This window comes from Halyomorpha halys, unplaced genomic scaffold, assembly GCF_000696795.3.
Source record: "Halyomorpha halys isolate HHAL.00 unplaced genomic scaffold, Hhal_1.1 Scaffold134.1, whole genome shotgun sequence".
NCBI lineage: Eukaryota > Metazoa > Arthropoda > Insecta > Hemiptera > Pentatomidae > Halyomorpha > Halyomorpha halys.
In genome coordinates, this window is record NW_027107159.1 from 1,454,878 (window position 1) to 1,479,930 (window position 25,053).

Below are 25,053 nucleotides of genomic sequence, written 5' to 3' on the forward strand. Positions count from 1 at the left end.
TTCAAAATCAAAAATATGCTAGTTTTCGGTTGCATGCTGTACTAGTGCAGTTTTATTTGGATTCCTCTCCTTGTATATATTATATATACAATATATTGAAAATAATGAATTGTAATAAAATTTGTAAATGTAATACATAAAAAGTGATATATTTGATCAATAAATTGAATATTAATATTTTTGAAACACATATTTATTTAAATGGATGTAGTTTCAATCTTATTGTGATTTTAAATTTTTAACAGAATGAAAAGTAATGATGAAACAAAATCACTACAAAATAAATTGTTTATCATAAAAGTAAAAAATTAATATTTACATAATCATATAAAAATATTGGAAATTTGTATGTACTGTAAATATTTTGTAGTATTGTAAATAAGAATCGAAATTAATAAAAAAATTTATTTAATTCAATCTATTTTTTACCTTTATTAACTACAATTATTTTTTTATTTTTCATAGCTCCTTATATATTTTTTTTGTATCTACATTTTCTGAAAAGCTCTTTTACTGTATAAATGCACTTTAAGGAGGTCTTTATATCATTTCATGATTTTTGTTAATTCTGATATTTTTCAGTAATATTCATTTTCTCAGTTTCTCTTTACAGCAACCCTTTCTATGGCAGTACAAGTAATTTTCCCTCTCTTATGGCATTACAAGTTGAAGGTGTAAATTACTACTCATCAATAAACTTAGATAATGCTTGTGACATGCTCTCTATATTATACAACCTGGGAGCTGCCACAGTCTTGGATCTATCGGTTCCAAATTCCTGGAAGTTTCCCAACATCAACAATCCCCTATATCAACACCATCCCCAATTAACATCCCGCTCCTCTAGTTCTAGCCTAGGTGATGGGGCTCATCTTATTTATTGTATTTATTTATTAACTATAATTAACAAATTGTAAAATTAATTAAACCGAGCAACATGAAAAGTGCCTAAAATTGGAAAACAGTGTAAAAATACCTTCTTCACTCTTGGGTAATCTTACTTATAACGAGTACATTAGACATGAGTATATAGGTCGATGTACAACATATCACAACTTTTAAAGGAGATCATAACACCAAAAATAATAAAAGATAATCCATAATTAACAATCGTTTTGCAGTATTTGTATCATGTATCACAAGAAATAGTTTTGGTAGTATCATTAAAAATCTCAGTGAATAATTTATTAACTATTAAATTTCTATGAAAGGAATATGGTCCAGGTGCGGTCAAGAAAAACTCAAATAGTAGAAATATACTATTTTAATGAGCCAACGTTTCGCCCCACGTTGCAGGGCTTCTTCAGGGCTATATTGACAGCAGTCAAAACTAAAAAAAATCATTTTTTTTTTTTTAGTTTTGACTGCCGTCAATATAGCCCTGAAGAAGCCCTGCAACGTGGGACGAAATGTTGGCTCATTAAAATAGTATATTTCTACTATTTGAGTTTTTCTTGACCGCACCCGGACCATATTCCTTTCATCTTTACACACGGTCAATCAATAATCTTCCAGTATTAAATTTCTAATTATTATTTATAATAGATTATAATAATAAATCAATAACTTTAATATTAGAGTGTACTATATGATTAATGATTCCAAGATTGAATAAGTAAACACTCAAGCCTCTATAAACTGGACTCTTAATAACTGGCAGATGAATCACAGACCAATTCCTTCTTTACAAGGCCTTTTCAAGGCTATAATCTATAATCAAAAAAGCTTACAGCGTAAAACCAGCTATGTTTTACTAAATGTCTTTCTCAAAATTTATTTCTTATCAGGTTCTGAGCCTTGCTGAAGAAGGAATTAAAGAAATTGTAGATTGGAAGGTACAAAGTTTGATTAATCAAAGACTACATCCATTCATATTTTATTAATATTATTCTCAAAACTTTTATTAATTATTTAATGTAAAAGTGATTCTTATAGATAATCTGATAACATTCAAACTGAATATTTATTAACAAAATTAACCAAACTTTACAACTGATTTGTAAGGCCGGAAAGAATGTGTTAAAGCCTGGCTTTACCATACTTCAGTTGGAATAATTATTATATTGTTCATATTCATAATTTATCTATAAAAGCTACTCTGTAAATATTTCAAGTAGTTTTTCTATTTTATTATTAGTCCTTACATAAATAAACAATCATAAATATCCATTTATATTGTGCTTAAAGTTAATATGGCCACATTACCTCAGCCAACATAATAAAGTGATAGATTTCAGGCTATCGGAAAATCAGTCAGCAATTTTTTGTTTTTGTAGAAGTTGATCTAGTGACCCAAACCAGTGGGCTGCAATCCTCAAGGTATGAAGAGTTTGACATCTGTCAGAAACTTCACGACTAACTGGAGTTGACAGAAGGCCTCTTCAAGTTTTCTTTCTTTAGTAAACCCAATCATTACATTTTATAATACTTAGTCAACTATTTCCAGAAAAAAGTAAAAGAAATAAATTGAAGACTTTATACACTAAGAAAATACATTTATAAAAATATTTTAATCTGAAAAATTAAGTAGTATCGACTTTTGTTTGTCCTTATTATCATTACTATGAGATGGGTAATTCATTGACACTAAAGGTTGCCATCCATCCCGAATTTCCTAGAAGTCCTGTCTTTTGAAACATTGCTCCTGGTCCTGCCGACAACCTGAACAGGACATGGTTTGCCCTATATCTTGGCTATTCTCTTAGCTTTTTTTTAGTTGGGGAAATGGTCTGATAGGTAATGTTTCCTTCAATACTGCCTCAATCTCTCCAAGAAGGTCACCTCTAAATAATTAATATCTTATAACTAATAGATATTAATTAATATCTAATTCAATAACCAAATATTTTTTTACTTACAAAGGCAATGATAACCATCAGTAGTTTTTTGCCATTAAATTAAAACATCAAGTCGCCTCTGTGGTGTCTAATATTTGTGACAGAAATGCTTCACTACTATCTGCAATTTTTCAAGTCTTAACATTTTTTTAGTTTTCGTTCTTTGTTTTTTTTTAAATTTTTTTATTTTCCAAGTCAATTTATAATCATTATATTATATTAGTTGTATAATCATATAAGCTAAATAAAAAAAAACAGAGAACAAACGAAAAATGACGAGAATATACAATACTAAGTCATATCAAGACAAGAGAAATATTTCAATAGTAGTTAACAACTCACATCAATTGTTGATATATTGCCATTTTTGAAAGCCAAAGTTCAAAAACCAGGAATGCTGATTATCTAGGGAAATTAGGATTGCTGAATATCTGGGTATCACCAGTAAGAGAAATGGAAGTTATATACGGCAATAGGAGTATTCATGATATTGTGTCAAATGTAAAAAGTTTTAATATGCTAAATTTTAAGTATAAGATTGGGAGTAACCTAATTTAAATTATAGTTATATGGTAAATGCATAGGAGCTCCTTGCAGATTTTATTGGCAACTCGTTTGGTAACCTTGTAATCCTTATGAGATAATAAAATCTCCAACAGCTTTGTCACATTATATTTTCCTCCAACTCACTTGTTCCTTGTTTTCTCTACTAATTTTTTTTCCAGTACTTTATTAGAGTTTAAAAAAATTTAAAACAAAAACAACACTAAATAAACTAACCAATCAAGACCACAACAGACAAAAAGGAGTGGAGCTCAGCTGGTCTGTTTCCTGACGCCATTCTCCATTAAGCAGACCTATTGACAGACTCAACCACGTTAAATGTCATATCATTTTAACATGCTAAAAGAAGAAAATATTTCTCTATTTAACACAACTTTCTTCACTTAAAACACTTTAACATGTTAAACCAAAAATCATGAATACCCCTAATATCAATAAAATAAAAATAATTAGAATAGAATAATGAATTTATTTGACTACAGAGTGTTTACAGCAGAATAATATAACACTAACACTCAGTATTCATCTCTTAAGAAAAGAAGTAAAAATGAAAATACCTATATCACAGCTAAAATCAAAATATTTATAACTTACAAAGAGAACATACATAAACCAGTTGTAACAGATGCCATCATATAATCTACTATCATTTAATACAATTAATATAACGGTATATATTAAACATATTTATCAATAAAATAATGTTAAACTCTTGAACCAATTAAAGTAAATAGCAACAATGAGAAATTTAAAATAGTTATTCAAGATTTACAACAAATAAGATTTTACAATAATACATAATGATACTCTCTTATCTTTACTGATACCCTAAATATTACTACTTTTCATTTTAAATTATACAAAATACTTACAAACGAAACTTAATTTTACTTAAAAATAAACTTAAAAAAACAAAATATATTATAATACACTACTTCCAACTTCTGTAAAGATTTGACCAAAAGACTAGATTATAGAGAAATGTAAACATACTATTATAAACTTGATATCGACTTTAGTAAGAAAATAGACCCTTCTATCAAAAACCACAGATATTACACTAAGCCCATTAAAAATACATTTAAAGAGCTCTATTTATTTATGAACCACACGCCTGCCTTCAGCTTCCAAAAAAACAAAAAAACAAATGTGATAGGCCGATTTTTCAATATTCATTCTGTGAAAAAATACTCCCTTCCAATTCAGATGAGTAAATAAACTCCTGAAAAAAATGTAAATTGGTATTCACTATATACACAAAATAGTAGTAGAAAAAAGCTTATCACACTAAACAATAACAGAACATTATATAAGACAAATATACAATACTTATTAACCGTCAGTTAATAAAATGGTCTAGTAGATACCACATTATCAAGTCTGAGAGTAGATTCCAATATATCTTCATAAAATTATGACAGTGAAAGAAAATTATATAGGTAATTCAGAAATCATATTTAAATATTTTGAGAAATAACAAATACCTCAATTATTTCCTTTTCCAAACGAAAAAGCAACATTATTTATCAATTATTTTGCATTATATGAAAATATGATTATTTCAAGTTTCTCCACTGATTTAGAATTATTAACTTTATAAAAATTAACATCTGACAAATACCAATGCTATTTATCATAGTAGCTTTCCTTCATTTATAATTGCTGTATGTTATCATTTTCTTTGATTGGTTAGAAACATGTTTTTTAAAAGATAAATTAATATATTGTAGGAAGAAAGTCCGGGTGGTGGCAAATAAAGGTACAAAATAGAAAAAACTATTTAATTTTAACCAACATTTCAGGGCTTAGTCTTCTACCTACATCAGCATCATCCCGGCAAAGTACGATGAAATGTTGGTTAACATTAAATAGTTTTTTCTATTTTGTACCTTAATTGACCACCTCCCGGACTATCTTCCTACAATATACTTCATACGGTCAACAATATTCTGCCGAAATAAATTAATATAATTGGGTACTTCGGCTCCTTTAAATGAGTCTCACAAGACTGTAGGGGTCAAGAGTGTTAATTAAGGAAACACTAAAACGGCCAAGGTTTGACTTATCCTCGGAATAATATTTGACCTTATCAATATGGCTAAAAATGGTACAATAAAATAGTACTCATAGAACGTATAATAAAAAAGGCGGACATAAGTTTAATTTCAATGGAGCCCTAATTTTAGATAGTAAATTCAAAAGGAAAATTAATGAAACTGAGTCAATTCTTAAGCATTCTATGTAAACTATCATTAAAGTATCAGTATTATTATAAAAAATATTAACTAAGAGTGGCATTTAAATTGATAATATATTTATAACAGTTACATGTATGAGAATAATTGACTGTTTTTTTTTTTTAAATTACCATTATTGAGACTTACTTAAAGAATCCAAAATATCCAATTTTAGAATTCAAACCTGAGTATTAAGAGAATAAGAAATATTTTTAAAAATAAAGAGCAAGAACGGATTAGATTATTTATCTTACTGAATAATTAATAATCATCACATACAGCTGATAACAAATTTGTTATTTTTAGTGTATTCATCAGAAATATAGGATTATCAAACAAATGTTGTACTTATTTCTAGATCTATAACAATTGACTCCTGTCCGTTTCAGAGTTGATTGTAAAAAATATAACAATTGTAATTAATATGCACAATAAAAAAATATATTATTTAATAAGAAATATCTTAAATTAGCACTTTTTTAAAACATGGACTACCACAATTTTACATTATAACAAGGTGAAATTTTTTTTTTAATTCGTTGTAAATAAAATAACAACTGGAACCTAGTTTCTGAACTACTGCTAATTTTCTTGCACATGAATATTTAACAATTGAAAGAAAAAAAAAATAATAAAAAGGAGATATGCATGAATAAACACAGACTGCAACAGCATACAATTTAAATCAGAACATTAACCATGACAAATATATTATAGCACTGAAGTGTTAAGTTTCTGAATATCTGCGTATTTTACTAAATTAAGGTTGAACAATTTCAATATCTTAATACAGAAAATCAATAATAGAGTTTATCCAAGTCAGACAAATAACAGAGAAATAATTGGTCATTTAATAAGAAATATTAATATTAGTACATTCAAATCAGACACAAATATTGGTCACCATTCTCATTAGGAGATAACTGCCCAAGTTGATTAAACCAGTAATTTTATTTAATCAGAAAATAATATTTCACAAAAATAAATTACACTTTAATCAATGTATATCAAACCTTAATACATAAAAAAATTCTAATAAACAAATATTTTTTAAGAAATCAAGAATTATTTTTAAAAACTTTCAGTATATTTAATAATATTCTATACTTATAATTTTTTTTTTCAATCTAAAATTAATGTTGTACCTAAACACCTCAGTAATCATCCATATATTAATGCCTTACTTCACAATGGTGTCACGTATATTTCCACTAACTTAACAAACAATACAATTAAAGGTTTTTGCAAAGCTAGTGGAAATGCACGTAGCAACACTATGAAGTAAGCCATTGATATATGAATTAAAATAAAATTTATTAAAAAAAAAAAATTACAAGAAGAATGTAAAACGATGGAAAACAACACATATTTTTTAAAGAAGATTTTATATTTCTGAGTAAGATTGAAGACTGCTTTGAAACATCTACGATAGTTGACCAAAATACCGCATTTAACTGTAATAAGTTTTTTAACAGTTAAGTATAATAATTTAATATTATCTCCATAATCATTTAAAAATTATGTTATCATTTATCAACTTTTTTTTTAAAGAATCTTCCTTGAATATGTAGAGGTTTTATTGTCGTAATAATAAATTGGGCCAAGGTAAAAAATATATTTTCAAAACAAGAAGTTTTCTTTTTGTTCAAAAATGTAATCAACTTAAAACTTATTACATTAAATTTACATTTTTATTTTCTTCATAAAAGAGTCATTCTAAAATTTGTACTTTTTTTTGGTGAATTTTTTTCTGCAAAAATTACAAACACTTCATACTTTTATTATTAAAAAAATTATAGAAAAAATATAAATATTCTATAAAATTTTATAATCGAAACAAAAAATATATTACTAAACATATAGCAACATTGATATTACTATTATTGCTATTCAGTAATAGTTAGAATGATATTTTATACTAATTGAAAATTGAGATTATAAAACATTATGTTGTCATTATATTTTAATTGATAATGAAGAAATATTTAGAATAAGAGATAGTTCAATTTCCTTTTATAAGACTAATATAGTTTATTTAATTATATTCAACACTAAAAGTTGTTAGTTAATATAAAAGGCTTACTCAGACCAAACAAGTGAATAATGGTCTGAAACCTTTGGCTAGATAGAATAAAATTAATTTTTTGCATCCTATAAAATAACTTTAATAACTATTACAATAGCTTACTCAGAATTTAAAGAGATAATTTCACTTCACTGAATAACTTCTTTTAAGAGGTAAAGGATTCAAGGGCCAATCATTTCAGATCCAAAACAAATTTATAAAAGGCTCGACTAAAACAGAATTCCAATAAATTACTCATTATTTTGCTAAAGTTATAGACATATTCGATCCTATAGCTATGCTGAAATTTTGGCAGTAAATAAACTTAAATCATTACATTATATATATACATATATATTTTAAATTAGATAAGTAAATTCTGATTCATTTAAACAAAATTGTTAATCAACAATTTGAATTAAAGAAATGAAAAAAAAAAATTGGTAAACTACCAAATATGAGCTGGCAACCCTTCTTCCTCGCTCACAACACACCAAAACAAGAACTCGTTTTAGATATAACATCTGTACTAAAACTGACGATCTTTTTTAAACTCTGCCTATTCTCGACTATTCTATTTCCAGCCATTTCCATTCAGATATGCTAATTATGGTAAGATCAATTCTGAGACAAAGTCCTTTTCTTTGGGATCTAATAATAATAAAAACAACTTTCTATTATGTTAAGAGGAAGATGGTCCGTGAGCAGTCAAAATAACTCAAATAGTAATTAACAATTTTATTAGGAGCCAACGTTTCGCCCCACTTTGCAGGGCTTCATCAGATATAAAAAAAGATACAAACAACTAAAATAATATAACAAAGTAAGAGAATTTATGACACGAAATTAAAATAAACTAACATATATTTACTAATTATTTAAAATATGTGAAAATTTATTTAAAAATGATCTAAGTACATTAGAGAAAATAAAAATAAGATGAATATTATATCTTGATATTGTTATAGATATATATTACATATTACATATACCTACTTTGTTCATAATTTTCCTTTTTTCTTTTTTGATTAATTGTCTAAAACATTTTAGTAATTCTTGTTTATTCATAATTTTCACTCTACATCTTATTTTTACTTTCTTTGTTCATTTTTATATAAATTTTCACTTATCTTAAATCATTTATAGCCATACCGTAGTTTACTTTTATTTCATGTTATTTATTTTCTTACTTTGTTAGATCATTTTAGATGTTCTAATATATTAATTCCTGCAAAGTGGGACAAAACCTTGGCTCATAATAAATAGTTCAATTACTACTTCAGTTGTTTTGACCAAACCCGAACCATCTTTCTTTCATATATTAAACACGGTCAATTAACAATCTTCCAACTTTTTACGATGTTTTTATTATAAGTTCACCTAACAAGATATTATTTTGATTTACCAGTATAGATAACGACCCATCACCTCATGAATACTGTCATTTACTATAAAACTTTGTCATATGGATTTTAATCTCGGTGAAGTAACTTTGTTCAATTTTTTATATTAATAGTAACTTTATGAAACTGAATCTGACCAATAGCATCAGAACTAATAATTATGGTAACCATTGTAACTACTCATTTTGGTTTGTTGCCTTTCCTAGATAAGAAAACCACTTATAGGGATCGGCCCTCTTCAGTTGAAGTTGGACAGATATGTATTTAAAACAATCCCTCAGTTTGTAAGTAATATAATACGCGATATGAACAAGTGATAGTTTCCCTTTAAAATACAATAGCATTAATGATTGATGGTTTTGGTGTGTTGTATGTCACCTCAATGTGCTTATAGTTAATTAATAACACTGATACCAGATTATCTTGGCAGTTTGATGCAAACTGTTCCTGATACATCTCTCCTGTATTATTTATATACTTCTTATTTTGTTTCAGTAAAATGATTATTTGTTGTTGCAAGCAACATTTCCAAGTACACGTGGGATCGAGCTTCTGTTGGAATGTGATTTTAAAATGAATAGAAAGATTGTTTGATGAAACCTACAATTTTTTATCTAAATTTAAATGAAATTTCTTATCCACAAGAAATTTAGAAATACAACAGAGTATATGAGAACCAAAATGCTATATGAGAACCAATTTAGAACAAACTGATTAAGAGGAAATACAAATATTTTAGCAACAAAATAAAACAAAAACTATTAAAAAAAAAAAAAAAAGAAACGCAATAAACCAAAAAACTTAAAATTTTATGAAATAATTAAACTGAAATAAGCATGAGTGAATACAAAGTGAAAATGAGTCAGTAAATTTTATAAGTTTAATTAATGAAGGTTGTATTATAGTATTTTGAACTTTTCTCTATGCTTTGTTAATAATAATAACAACCAGGTTTTAAATCTATTTCAATACTTATTTTTTTATATTGTGCTAATCACAATATTTAATTGGAAACCTAAACTATGCCGCTGGTCTATATTTTGTTAATTTAGTGATCTAAAACTAGGAACTCCAGTGTTGAAAAAAAAAATATTATTCCTCCTTTGAATATCATCATCATTTAAATATGTTTTTATTATTTTACTTAGATTGCATATCCCTATCTGTAATAGTCAGTTACTAGTTAGTAAATTTTTGACAGTAATGACTTCAACACCATAGTGATTATCAAGCCCCTCTAGAACAAATATTGAGATTATCAATTATCTCCATGAAAATGTTGATATTCCATATTAAACAAAAAAAAAAAGTTTTATGAGATTAATTGACAATATAACTTTTCTTTAAAAAATAAAGATATTTTCGAACGAATAATACATAATTATTGGAGATTATCATAATTAGCTCATCATTGTTATGAACCACTAAATTCTATTTAAAATATTGCAGACCTTGTACTTAAATAATTTCAAAGTAAACAATAACAAAAAAAATTATATATAGTGATCATTTTAGAGTGTTTTGAATAAAGACATTGATGTACATGCTAGCTATTTGTATACTGATCTATATATAGCTAAATAAACGTTGTGACATTTGTTTTAATCGTTGATAAAATACATTAAAATTATATACAATTACATCTATTACATACAGACAAATTAAAAAGGAAGATAGCTAGTGAGACGCGTCATGAAAATTGACGAAAGTCTCAAGGGTCGCCGGGATCTGACCCTGGTAAGGGATATTATACTGGACGACAGCAGTTGCAGCGAGGCACTTCAGGCTGCTGTATGAAATGAGGCAGATTGTGTTCATCGGATTTCCAGCGATGAGCAAGTAAGGGCAGTCTCTTGCCCTATTAGGCTGGTCAAGATGTGCTCCATGATCCAAAAGCAACTTTACCAACTAAAAAAGATCAATGTCCTTTTCATTCTGTTTTTTTTTTTAATCAAGTTAAAAATAATATCAATTACTGTTATTTCAGAACAAAAAAATTAATAATTTTAATATTGAGAGAAAATCAGGACATGCTAATCATGAAAAAGAATCGGCCCATATCAACAGTTTAGTTGATATTTTGCTATAATATTTAATTACTAACTTATGAATAATTTAATAGTTCAAATATTTCTTCATAATTTATTACCTCCTTAAAATAAAGTATTATGGATTAGGAATGCTGATATCAAAGTATATATATATATATTAATATTTAATATTTACTAAAATTAATATAAAGAGTTTTAAATAGCTTTAGTATTCTTAGATCAAAAATATAGCTTTGATACTGATAAAGTTAAAATGATTATATTAATTATCCAATAGATATGAGAGTTTTATTTAAAGTAATATAACAATATTGACTATTCAGGAAGAGTTTCCCAAAAAATCAGGACATAATGACACTTAAATGAATTAAGTGCTACTTTTACAATCTGTTTAATTCCAAGTTTAGCAAAACTAACCAATGTAGATTTTTGCTTAGTACTTATTCTCTTCTTCTATTTTTTTCCCTTTTATTTGCAGTAAACATAATCATGTCAGAAAAATAACAAAAGTTGAAAATATTTTAATCCATCTGTTCAATATGAAGCTCAACTTCAGAATGGCACCGCCATCTTGACTACTTTGAGCGATGATTTTTTTACTCCGTTACTTCTAAATGATGAGATTGGTTAGTTTGCTATCCATGATAAAGTCGATTAGTTTGCCCTTTGATGGAAATGAATGGAAACAACTAAACTAAAACTATTTATATTTAAAAAATAACCATTTATAAAAAAAGAGGATATTACAATTGATTCAATATATATATTTATACTGTTTTAATAATACTTACTGGGCTATAAAAATTATATGGATTAGCAGCTACATGGAGCGGTGTTGATTTTGATTCATTCCTGGCATTTACAGGAGCACCACATTCCAACAAAAGCTCAATTACAGGCATACTCGGAAATATTAGCTACAACAACAAATAATCAGTTAACTAAAACTAAATGAAAAAGTATATAAATAATAAAGGAGAGAAGTACCAGCAATAGTTTGCATATATGTAATATCAATTGGCAGAAAAAATATTTGGTAATTCACATTGCTATGTTTATTTTCTATATAAATTACCTTAAATATAGTTCTTTTTGATTTAAAAGTGACTGTACATAGAGTTGTTAGATCAAATTTTTTTTTCATATTACAAATCTAGATTTGATAAAAAAAAAAAAAGTGGATGGGACTCTATTTGAGATTTACATTTAAAATAAAAATTTCACCAATTACTGTGGATTCCCTATTGACTAAAATTATAAGAATTAGTACATAAGTAAGTAAAAATAATAATCCCTCACTGCTAATTTAGGTGTATATAAATAATACTTTTAGATGGTATATAAAGGGGTGTACCTACGATTATGAAATGATTTGGTTTGATAAGAATTTTGGAAGAATGTATACCAATCTTGGTTTTGATTTACTAAAGCTTGAATTATTGGAACTAAATTTTTTTGGTAGCAGCAGAAGGAACAAGTCCAGGAAGTGGGTCTATTGGTCCTTTTTGTAAAAATAAGCAGATCAGACTAATAATTTTTTATCACAAATTAGAAGCACAATCAGCCCATGAAATTAGTTGCCGTAAACTAACTGAGGTGTGTAGCTTCAAAATCAGCTACATCCAAATTTTTCTGAAATGCTTTTTTTTCTATTTTCCGCATGTTCTCGATAGACTACGTCATACTGCCAAGTGGTAAGGAGCAGAACCAGCTCCTTCTCCATGAAAATTGCATTCATAGTGATGTGTTTGTAGCAAAACCAGCTCCATTTTAATCATGGAAGGTTTCACCAGCGCAATACAGGTTTTATTATTTTCATACTCGTTTGTTTTAGATTTCCTTTTCATATTTTCACCTTTTATAACAGAAAAGTATCCAGATTTGGAGATGATATTGAAGTTCAAGGTGAGGTGAACTATGTCAACAATGTAGGTTCATTTCAACCGTTAACAAAGAAAAATAGGAAAATTTTACACCTTACACGTCACCTGGGCCCTGTTTCATAACAAAATACAAACTAATACTATAAGTATTGTAGATTTAACTTAATACAATAACACTGACTTGTACAATAGTAACTTGTACTTTAGTAGTTTTAAACTCCTGTAATATCACCAATAGTCCTCCCTATTATGGAAAAAAAAGTACTAGTGTAATTATCACGTTGTTTCTATACTTGTATTATGAACCAATACTAATAGCTTTCATTATGAAGCAGGGCCCAGATTTGATACCAGGAGTACCTCTTGCTCCAGAAAAATTGTCAGATGTTGACAATCTTTAAAGAAACATTTTTGGCCTGATTGGAAAATAATATTATAAAGATGTAGTTGCTGGATATCACGAGTTCAATGAAGATGAGAATGAAAAGTGCTTCAATAACAACAAGAATGATAACATGTTTATAAGAATTCGTGAACAATAATTATTCCTTCATATTTTTGTACAAGGTTTTTTTTTTTAATTCAAATTGTCATGAACTGACTTTGCTATTTCTACTTTTATTGTTGTCCACCTTTTTTCTTTAAATTTCACCGAGAAAAAATTTGATCCTTTTTTTTTTTTTACTAATTAAAACTATATTTCTGTTTTGTTTTTTTTCCCCAAAATTATTGTTCAGTGTACTGCACTGAAAATAGTGGTTAATTACCCAGTTTGGTTTAAAACCAGCTCTATCCAAAATTGAAATGTAAATTACCAGAAACCTAAAATTACAGAAGAAATCAAACTACTATAAAATAATCATGTTTACTACTATCGATACAAATAAAAAAAATTTCTGAAAACTGATCAGCAGGTCAATGGGAAGTTTTAATGGTTCCCTGAAAGTTTTCTATATGGATGGAGCTGGTTTTGAAGCTAGATGCCTCTACTAACCATATAATTTACTAATATATTTAATAATAAACAGTTCATTAAACAACACAGACCTGATTGTCGTCAGTGAAGTAGCTGCTCTTAATAGTGTTTAGTCGTGAAACACAAAGGTGAAGAAGTGTATCACCTGTACAAGCAGAGTGAGGGTTTGCTCTCACCAATGTTCTGACACTCTCTCGGACGGTCTCCTTCTGTTCTTCTGTTTTAGCTGTCTCTACCAGCAGGTAAATCAAGTGCGTCAGACATTTCAAGATCCTATCGAAGCTCTCCTGCTGCCTTTTGTAAACTGGTCTAATCTGTACATAATAGAAAAATTCTTTAAAACTGTTTTTAGAATAACTAAATCAAACAATATGGTAAATAACTGAACACAATTTTAGCAGACAACATCGACCAAAATGCTAGATCATTAAATTTCGACATTTATAGGCACATGAACAAGAAAATCAAAAGAAGAAATAATTAGTTATAGATAATACACATTAGTTAAGTGCTGAAATTTTAAGCAAAATAAATATATGATCATAATGTTTTTATATCAGATAAATAATACATAGTTAAATTTGGCAGGTTTTTAAATACTAATATGAATAAATAAATAAAATTGGAAATATAATGAAAAAAAGGTAAACCTGAGATGTGAAGTAGGTTAAACAATGTATTGTTTATTTATAATGTATTGTTTATTTACACTTTACTGTAATAGACATTGTAAATAATTATAAGCAAAATTGTGATAATTATAGGTAATTTGACACAATATAATACAAAATAATTGATTAGTGCATATTGTTCCCTAATTTAAAAATATTTTATAGGTTATTGACTAAGATAAAATTTGATAAAGACATAGTAGCCTGCAACAGTGTGATAAAAAATGTTAGCTGTGATATTGTAAATAAGGTAAGAAATTAATGGTTCAGAATGATTTTAAAGATAATTTATAATGATTAGAATGTAATTGAAATTGTTAACTGATACTTGAGAATGACCAGAATGGCCGAAAGTTACAAGAAAAGAAAAAGTGTGACACTACAGACATATTTAAATTATAAATAACAAACAAACCTGTCTCAAACAAGATAATTAATTATATATATGTATGTTAAACACTAATTAAAGACTAAATCCTTACATCAAGTAATTGCCTGCAGTATGATATTTTATTGGCCAAGAGAGTAAATGTTGCATGAACATCTTCAAACTTGGGGTCTTCATCAGCTCTTATGCCTCCGTTCATCATAATATCGAGGCTTTTTAAGTTCAAGTCCACAAACAGTCGTACTAATGCCTGAGCGGTGAAGCAAGTATCACTGTATAAGATCTGCAGAATGTAAAAGATAATTAATAACCAACAAGAATTGTGAGCATAATGTCTAACAATTTTGCTAATTAAAATTTCCAACTAGTTCAAGAGTTTTACAGAAAATTTTGAACTTTTCAGAGTTTTTTTTAAGCGTGTGAAGCTAGAGCAAGGATGAAGAATCTGGACATTGTCACAACGATTTACAAGGTGACATGTATGAAAAAAACCTTTGCTTGAAGGCAAAAACAAACTTAAAAAGCTAATTTTTTTTTTTGATATAAAGAAAATAGTCTGGGTGCAGTCAAAGAAAAACTCAAATAGTGATTAAATAATTTATATAGAGCCAATGTTTCGCCCCACCTTGCAGGGCTTCATCAGGGCTGAAAAAAGATACAAACACTTTAGGAGTCAAAGTCAAAGCGAAAGTGACCTAAAAGTGAAAAAAGTAGACACTTTCACTCTGACTTTGACTATGAAAGTCTTTGAAATCTTTTTTAGCCCCAATGAAGCCGTGCAACGTGGGGCAAAACGTTGGCTCAATATAAATAGTTTATTGACCACACCCGGACCATCTTCCTTTTAATATTAGACACAAACAAAAAAAAAAAAAAAATGGAAGATCACTGATTGACCAGTGATCTTCCATTTTTTTTTTTTTTTTTTTTTTATAGTTTAAGGTTTTAATTGAAGGGGTAAAAGTTTGAAGGTGTAGGTGCCCATCTAACTAGTGTGAAGTACCCTAACCTCAAAATCCAATTAATAACTGAGATACTTAGATGTAGAAGAGGCTATGTACACTTCAAAACATAACAAGCACCAACAAATGAAAATTAAGCTTTGTTGTCTTAAAATTTATTATTTGTAGCATAACCCAATTCCTCTAATCCCTTACATTACTAATACCCAGAGATATTACTTACTGAATCCTTTTCTACTCTGATCTCTAGAGCCCTTCGCCACAGATCTATGCACTTTTGATAGCGCAAATCATCTGCATAGGCAGCACCTCGATACATCAACCTGAACAAGGTATCTTTATGATAAGGCCCGAGAACCCTTTCACAAACTAAAAGGCTCTGTATCCTCATGGCATCTAGATCAAGCGCAATGGTCCTCAATTCTTCTGAAGTGGTAAATTCAGTAGCATTTCCAAATGCGGTCTTGGGCTCTAATGATGGCCTTTTTGGAAGGGGTTTACCATCAACGCCATGTTGCATTCTTATCTTAACTGCAGTTTCCCAATGTGAAAGAGCAACCTTTTAAACAAATCAAAGAGAAAATTAAAAAAAAAAAAAAAAGGTAAATAAACAGCTGAAATAAAAATGATTAAAGAAAAAATTGTGGCCCCTATTAACCGATATCTGAAAAATCCTTCAATTTGATGTTCAAAGCGGCCATTACTAAGTGCAGATCTAAAATCAACAGGGCTAGTCGAATAGAGACACCCAACTTTACCAAACTCATTTTCAGAAATTAGGGTTAGTCTGATGAAATAATATGAGAATAACACTTGATTATTTAATATGTATATTATAAATAAATTTTATACAAAAAACAACAAAACAGGATTTTTCCTTCCTGCATACAGAAATATAGAAGGTAATATTAAAAATCTAGAAGAAAGATGCAAGTAAGTATCCTACTGTTCGTATCAGAAAACAGATCAGTGACGTCAAAACACTGTATTTGTTAGATCTAGTTATCATAAATACTCTAGAATGAAAGAAACAAAATGATTTTAATTCATATATAGTTTAATTTCTTATTAATTTATGTATCACCAAAATACTACTTAAGCATTTTAAAAAGAAAATAAATTGTTCAGGAAGAAAGAATACAGATTTGTGTTGTAATTTAACTTTTGAACAGTATCACGGATCAGTGACACAACTAACGGAGTAGATCAAAATGCAAACCTATTCACGGAAACATGAATTTTATAAAATAAGCAATAGATTATCAACAGTTTACATCACAAATATAAAGGGCATCAGTGACAACAAACAGGTATTATTTTGAGATGATTAGGGGGGAGTGCGGTCAGCAGAAATCCACAAATAAACAAAACTTATTCACTTTAGACAGAATCTCTGCCTAAGCAAGTAAGTCCTATTTTTTGTTTTCTCCTACTCACCAATCTCTTCTCCCTTGTTCCTTCTTATTCACTTTTCCGGACATTCTATAATCATTTTAGCTTATTATTTTGTACTCCTATATTACTGAGCATCTTTTATCCATTGGACATATATCCCGTTCTCTTTTTTGCCCATTGTATCATATGTTATCATTTTCTTTCATACATTTCATTATGTTAATTTAAATTGTTTTTCATTACTTTTAATATTACTTAGATATCTTATTATGTTAATTCGATTACTCATCATTTACATTTTCCTCTGCAGCTTTCATTATGTTCATTTCTTTATTTACTAGAACACTATTTTTTAATCTTTTTATCATTTATTTTGTATAATTTTTACCTCTCTTATACTATATTTTATCTTCTATTATTATCAATCAACTAATATCTACTAAATTTATTGATATGTATATTTCCAAGATTGTTTATTATTATTTTCTTTTTCTTTTTATGTTTCATTGAGTTACAGTTGTTACCTCATTTTTTGTTTTTTCAGCCTTAATGAAGACTTGAAATTCAGGTTGAAACATGGTCACAAATAAATAAGTTTTTGTTTGTTTGTGATTTATTGTTGACTGCACCTCTGACCATCTTCTCTTCATAAAATTCTTATAAACAATTTTATCAAATTTTCTTAATAGCAGACTTCTTTTGATTTTAAAAAAATTAATGAGTAAATGAAATCAGTTTACACTAACCTTTATAACTTTGTACAAGTTAAAATTTTAAAAAGTTTGATGTGAAAGAACATATTTTAAATCAAGACTAACACACAGCCTAATACTTTCAAAACTCATTTGCATAACAAAGTGGGTGATGACGAAAAACATTGTAACCATAAGTAAATAGACTGTAAACAAAAAAAGTACAAATCTAAACCAATAAACAGTAAAAGCTAAAGAGAATTTGTTTCTGTTTATCACTTCCGGAAATTCTGAAAGCATAGTATACATGTATAAATATTAAGTGACACAATACAATAATTATCAACTTTAAAAATAAATAATCCTAAGTTTTAAAATTTATTTCTAATATGAAAACATGAACTCACAAGCACTTTATTTTCTTCAAATAAAGTATAACAAATGAATCACAAACAATAATGGGTTATTTTAATGAACCATAGGAATTTCTAGCTACAACTATTATCAATACATACAAATCAAATTTATTAAACTTTAATATAAGAATACTGAGTAATTTTTACTAACCTGGGTATCAACATGTTCATCAAGGAATGTAGAGCCAATTAATTCGTGAGCATCAGCCAATCTTTCGGGATCATAGCTGATTCTTCCAATCAAATATTGAAATATTTGAGCTGCCCCCTTCAGGCATGCTGTTTGTAGAGCATCATCGTTGTACCTGCTGCGAGCATAAGGGTCTGCCCCATTGTCTAATAATAACTTTGTCGTTTCAAATCTGTGTTCCTGTATAGCATAATGAAGAGCTGTTTTATTCTGTATATCTCTCGCATTCACCTTAGCACCATGTTCTAAAAGGTAAAGACATAATTGAACACTTTGTACAGAATTTATTAAACAGGTCCCACCATTGTAGTTAGCCTTAAGTATGTCGGCACCACAATCAACCAAATATGCAACAATGTCTAAATGCGTCATAAAACAGGCACTTCTAACTGGTGTAGAACCTGAATCAGAAACAGCGTTCACATCTGCTCCAAAATGAACTAAACAGCGGATGACAGGTAATTTTCCAGAAACAGCAGCACACCACAAAGGAGTTACATTATGAACAGATCTATCATCTGGCACTTCATAAAGACCCCGCTGTTCAATGTCAGCATCGCAACTAGTAATTAGGTACTCCACAATCTCTACATGTCCTCTCTTACATGCAATAAACAAAGGGGCACAACCATCCTTAACTCTACAAGCGATTTCTTTCCTATCTGCTCTAGAGTATCTTTCAAGTTTTGCTCTCAGATTATAGGTCAGCCTAGCTCCGGGTGCGGCAGACTTTACTTCCGTTATAAGTTCTGCAAACAGCACGTCTTTATGATGAGACAAATCAATTTTGCCAGTAAACCACATGTCTCTGACAAACGAACAGAAAAGTCCAACACACAAAGGAGCTTCGGTGATTTTCAGGGTAGCTAATAGTTAAAATAACAAGAGTCGTTTTTCACAGTGGTAGAGCAGCCTCGGCCACTGCATGACAGTTTTAACACTAACGAAACTACATTAAGAGAAGTGTACATCAAACGAAGTGCAGAATAACAACCCTTCAAGTGCACCAGCCATTTTACTGACAGCTGATTCTGTGACGTCACGGCCAAGTGGTGTTCCCGGTTCTATTAAAATCAGAATCAATAGTAGCTTGGTGCTTTGAGAATTATGCCCGTGACCTAGGAATGCTCTTTTACTTCTGTTGTCGATACTAGGTAGGCCTTGGCTAATTTATCTAGTACCAATCTTTAAATAGACCGCCAACAATAACAGCATTCTGACTCATCTTCTGAACTATCTCATTGAATACATTACCAATACGGGGCCTTCGCGAGTTCTCGTTTATTTTTTTGTGCACGTAATTTACTTTTGCCCTATATATGTAACCTGAGTAGCAGAAAATAATGTACTAAAATATTCAAGATAGCTAATAGGTCAAGCCCATTTTCTTTTCCTTTAGGAAGTTCATAATCAGTGTCTGCCTGTTAACTAACTAATTTCTCATATAGTCTCCCTTCTCTTAGTGGAATTCTTTATCAGTAAGTATTGTAATTCTAAGATAAGTTTGTTTGTGGATAAAGGAGGGGGAAAGGTGCGCAGTGGTAAAAGTTCTCCCGCTCACCCCCTACTCTTCTATATTCTCTCTTAGTCGATTAGATTTCCTTTCCTGGACGTGGTAAAATTAAAAAAGTGAATAAAAATTGTAATTATAAAAACAAATGATCAATGTTTGTTAATAAAAACTTTTTGTTTTGGTCTTTGTTCCCTGTAGGAGGGGTTTGTTATGGGGAGGAGGAGATGGAAAGGGGGGTGCGCGAGCTCCCTTCCCCTACAGGCAAACTTATTTTAAACGTATTATATTTTATCAGTAGTTAAGACACCCATCAAGATGCTGTTACAACAGTTAAAGACCTTCTCGAATGGAAGAACATGTTTTTCCGATCCCTCTAAAACAGAAACAGAAAGAAACAGTGAATTAGTGAGTGCTTTACTGTGAAAAAGGAAATAAATGATGTTGGGTATTACCTTTTACTACCTTTGGTATTTTAAGGTTACCTGTAATGTTTATTGTTATTTATGAAATATCCATTCTAAATGGTACTATTTTTAAAATCCGGAGGTGTGGGGCCACCTCGTGTTGTATCGCATAGAAGATAGAAAAACAAAAACATTAATTAATAAAGACAATAGATAATGATAAAATAATAAGAAAACGTGAAGAACATCTAGTTTTGATTTCATAAAATAAAGAACAAAAGGAATGTAAAAATTCGGGTAAATGTTCTCCTACTTAGATGCCAGTCCTTTTGATTTATAAGTTTGAAAAATTATTTTCCATATTATACCATTGTACTGCTCCACCTGTCATTTCCGAGAGGATTGTATGGTTTAATAGAATAACTGGTTACTGAACGGTTTGAATGAAGGTCGGATTGAATTTCTATGAATGTGGAAGATGTTCCTCTCCTCAAATGAATAAGCGGTGGATATCCAATATTTAATTAGACAACATTTCGTATTTTAGTAATATATTCTGGCTTTCATCCAGATCTTTAAACCAGTGGAGCTTAGGATAAACAGGGCCACCCACAATACCGAAAAGTTCCAAAGATCTCGGTAGTTAATAGGGATATAGTGGTACTTGGGTCTCCAGGAGGGGCTCATCATAATTTTGTAAGAACGTATATCTTTTTAACAGTAAAAAATGGATTGAGAATATTGGCAGATACAACTTGTGAAATAATTTAAGTTAGTATCCGTGGCACGACCATGAAGTGTAAGAACTCTTCGGGGAGTTGGGAAGATTAGACCAGCCATGTTGCCAGAATGACGAATGTCCAGATGCTTATGGAGGTACTGGAAGGGAAATTAAACCATTCCAGAGGTAGAGACAAACTAAAACAGAGGAAGATGTGGCTGCTAAGGATGTGCTGGGCCACATCGGTCTGTAGCGCCAAGTGAAGAAAGTTGAAATTCAGCTATAGAATATTGGACTTTGGACACCCAAGTTAAAACTTGTCGGGACGTCTGAAATATTTATGGGTTCGTCGAGGAGACATTTCCGAGGAATTACTCAGTAGAATATCTCTTTAAACTAACCACAATCGGGTAATCTGTGTATAACATCTGATAAAATTTGGTTGTCATTTTGTAGAGTATGAGAACATTTTAATTTATTTTTGAGTATAGGAAAAATTGTCGAGGTGGCCATTGGCATACCCAGCGAGGGGTAGAAAAAAATATTAGTTTAATAAAAATTAACTTATTTTTAAGTGAATAACTAATAAAGCACTGCTATAATTTTCTTAAAATCTTGGTTTCAACACCTTTTCCGTGCTGAAATGTCTCAACCTATATGATCATGTTTTGCCTCCCCCCCCTCCAGTTTTGATACTGGGTACGTCCTTGGAGGTGGCTGTGTATAATTATTTAGTTCTGACTCTAATTGAATATGTGAGGTACTCTATCCCAGAAGGCCTCTACATTGGGTGTTCATTGGTTTAGGTAGTTAGAGAGGAGATGAAGGGTGTGCAAGTCCTACAGAAACAAGCTGCAGGTCCTTACGAAAGGAAGAGAAGTATATGATAGAGGATAGACCCAAAGAAGAGAGAGTGAAATAAAAATCCAATAAACATTTCCAAAAATAGCACTAGAATGTATTGATCCATTACATATAATACTATTCGCTGCTTTATTTTTTTATGAATACCTGCCCAGTTACTTCTAACATACAGAGGGACTATCTGCAGGGTACCACCCTATTCTAACCATGTTGGGGGTGGGGTGAAGTTTTCACTTCGTCCGAATTTGAACTGGTACCGCTGCAGGAACTTAGGAACTAAAAAAAAATATAAAAATAGGTTTTCGATATTTTATTTTGACAAATTCGTGTTAATTTCGATATTTTACATGGTTATTAACATCGATGTCGAAGATTAGAAAGGATATTTTGATATTTTATTTTATAGAAACATCGATATTTATATTAAAAAGATTAAGAAAATTTTATAAAAAGCATAAAAATAGTTTTTTGATATTTTAAATTGATAAATTCATGTCCCTTTCGATATTTTACAGTGTTATTAATATCGATATCGAAGATTAGAAACGATATTTTATTTCATAAAAATATCGATATTTTATTTTATAAAAATTTTGATATTTTATGAAAGAAAACTATAACATTTTATGAAAAACTAAAAAATGGTTTTTCGATATTTTATTTTGACATATTCATGTTCCTTTTGATATTTTACAGTGTTATTAACATCGATATAGAAGATTAAAAAGGATATTTCGATATTTTCTTTTATAGAAACATCGATATTTATTTTACAAAGATTAAGATTTTATAAAAAGCATAAAAATAGTTTTTCGATATTTTAAATTGATAAAGTAATGTTCCTTTCAATATTTTACATTGTTATTAATACCGACATCGAAGATTAGTAACGATATTTCGATATTTTATTTGATAGAAATATCGACATTTTACGAAAGAAAACTATAGCATTTTATGAAAAGCTAAAAAATGGTTTTTCTACATTTTAATTTTTTATCTATTTCGATATTCAACATTTTTGATAACATAGATTTTAATGATCAGAAAAAGTATTACGATATTTTTTCATCGAAATATCGATATTTAGTTTAAAATTATTAAGAAAAGCAAAAAAATGTTTTTTTCGGTATTATACTTTGATAATTTCTTATTTATTTCGATATTCAACAATGAAATGTATTAACTAAAGTATTCTGACAGTGGCGTTTTCGGACTTTCCTGATTTCTTTCACTACTTTTTCTTGGATGACAAACTTTAGTCTCAATTATTTTTGTTAGTGGCAGCTATTTGTGGATGTTTTAAATTTTTCAAAGAATAGGAAATCATAATGTTAGTGTCTTTAGCTAATAATGCCTATACTTTTCTCCGATGTCAGCGGATCCGATAAAATTCTCGGATCAGCTAGTAATCGTCTTTTTATTTATTTAGCTATAGGTTCAACGTCCCATTGTGGAGGGAGAAGGAAAATTGGCAGTGTTGTGTTCTTCAGGAAACATTAACTTCCTCATGTTGACTTTAATTGTTTCAATGTTGTATAGGGCATAGCATCTTTTATGAACAGCATTTGGCTGTAAAGAGATGCTTATGCTATGCTGACCAATTCTCTGATGACAAGGTGTCCTATTTTTTTCACATTCCTGGCAAAAATAATCCTTATAACTAATTAGTTACACTATGTGAAATATAATAATACCACCATTTCTCCAAACTTTACATGTTACATTTTTTCACCCAATAAGAATTTTCTAGACTAGGTCAAGTAAAAAATAAGCTACATATTGTTGGATTTGTTAGAACCTAAGGATATGCATATTTTATACAAGTGTCAAACAACAAGGAAGTGAAACATTTTCCAACAATACACTGAATAATTTATCAGCTCATTAGCTTCATATTATATTGCAGATCTGCATGAATTAGTCAAAACGATCTTGTTAATTATTTGTAATTTGAAGACTAATAGAGTTCAGTGAATATGCTATCTTTCAATAATATTAAGTCAGAATAAAAAATAATATAGTATCCTCCGAAAACAATGAAAGTCATAAACAGACTATGTATACATTTCAGGATATTATTTCTTTACAAGACTTGCAATGATATCTCAATAATCATTAGTCTGGTGTTATAGTAAATTTAAAAAAAACTTTTATAATTGTAGATTGGATATACTTAATATTTTTTTAGGGAATAATAAACACCAATGATTTGTGATATGTTTTCAGCGAAGATTCAAATTCTCTTTTAATTGAACCATTATCTATCAAACCAAACCCTACCTAAATATTCAAAAAATAAGTTACTTGTTTCATGATAAAATATAGAAAAGCATCTCGTATTGCATGAAATATAAATATTTTACTTAAATAGGTGAATAAAATACTGATTTATTGATGAGTAAGTTAATAATTAGTTCTGTATTAAAATAATTCAGGGTAAGCATTTATAAATTTTCATTCATTATAAAAGTTTATCCATTTTAAGATTGACCTAGAAAACTTCCAAAGTTTGATGTTTGTCAATACCCCAAAATTCAAGCTTTGGCCAATAACCTCTTTTCACAACCTCCGTCATTTTCTAAAAAACCATGTTTAATAGTGGTACTGCAATATAAAATTCCTTTCATAAATAAATTTCCTTTGATTTATAAATTAAGGAACTAATTTTTGTCAAATAATTAAATTAGATTACAATCATTTTATAAATTAAAAATTGATATTACATAAATTGCTATGAGATAACCAGGCTCAATAATTTAATTAAATTAAAATTTTTATTTATAAAAGAAATAGGGAAAGGGTATGAAAGAAAAATGCAAAA

General features: G+C 28.9%; 1 protein-coding gene across 10 annotated transcripts in view; it reads right to left on the bottom strand.

The window, feature by feature from the left end:
• m-cup (mann-cup) overlaps nucleotides 1-20,149 on the bottom strand; it is a 28,156-nt gene extending 8,007 nt beyond the window's left edge. Inside the window, exons 1-7 of one of the 10 annotated variants that reach the window (XR_001342742.2) lie at nucleotides 18,692-20,149; nucleotides 16,261-16,596; nucleotides 15,170-15,358; nucleotides 14,088-14,330; nucleotides 11,949-12,074; nucleotides 10,761-11,014; nucleotides 7,827-7,933 (exon numbers count right to left, since the gene is read on the bottom strand). Coding sequence is in view for 7 of the 10 variants with exons in the window: in XM_014416767.3 (XP_014272253.1) it covers nucleotides 10,784-11,014; nucleotides 11,949-12,074; nucleotides 14,088-14,330; nucleotides 15,170-15,358; nucleotides 16,261-16,596; nucleotides 18,692-19,534 (1,968 nt within the window). In the remaining 3 variants the exon portion in view is untranslated. Of the gene's footprint in view, nucleotides 1-3,850; nucleotides 11,015-11,948; nucleotides 12,075-14,087; nucleotides 14,331-15,169; nucleotides 15,359-16,260; nucleotides 16,597-18,691 lie in introns of those variants that run through there. The other 9 variants (XR_010842888.1, XM_014416769.2, XM_014416765.2 and 6 more) reach the window with 9 other exon arrangements.
• Nucleotides 20,150-25,053: the final 4,904 nt, after the last annotated feature.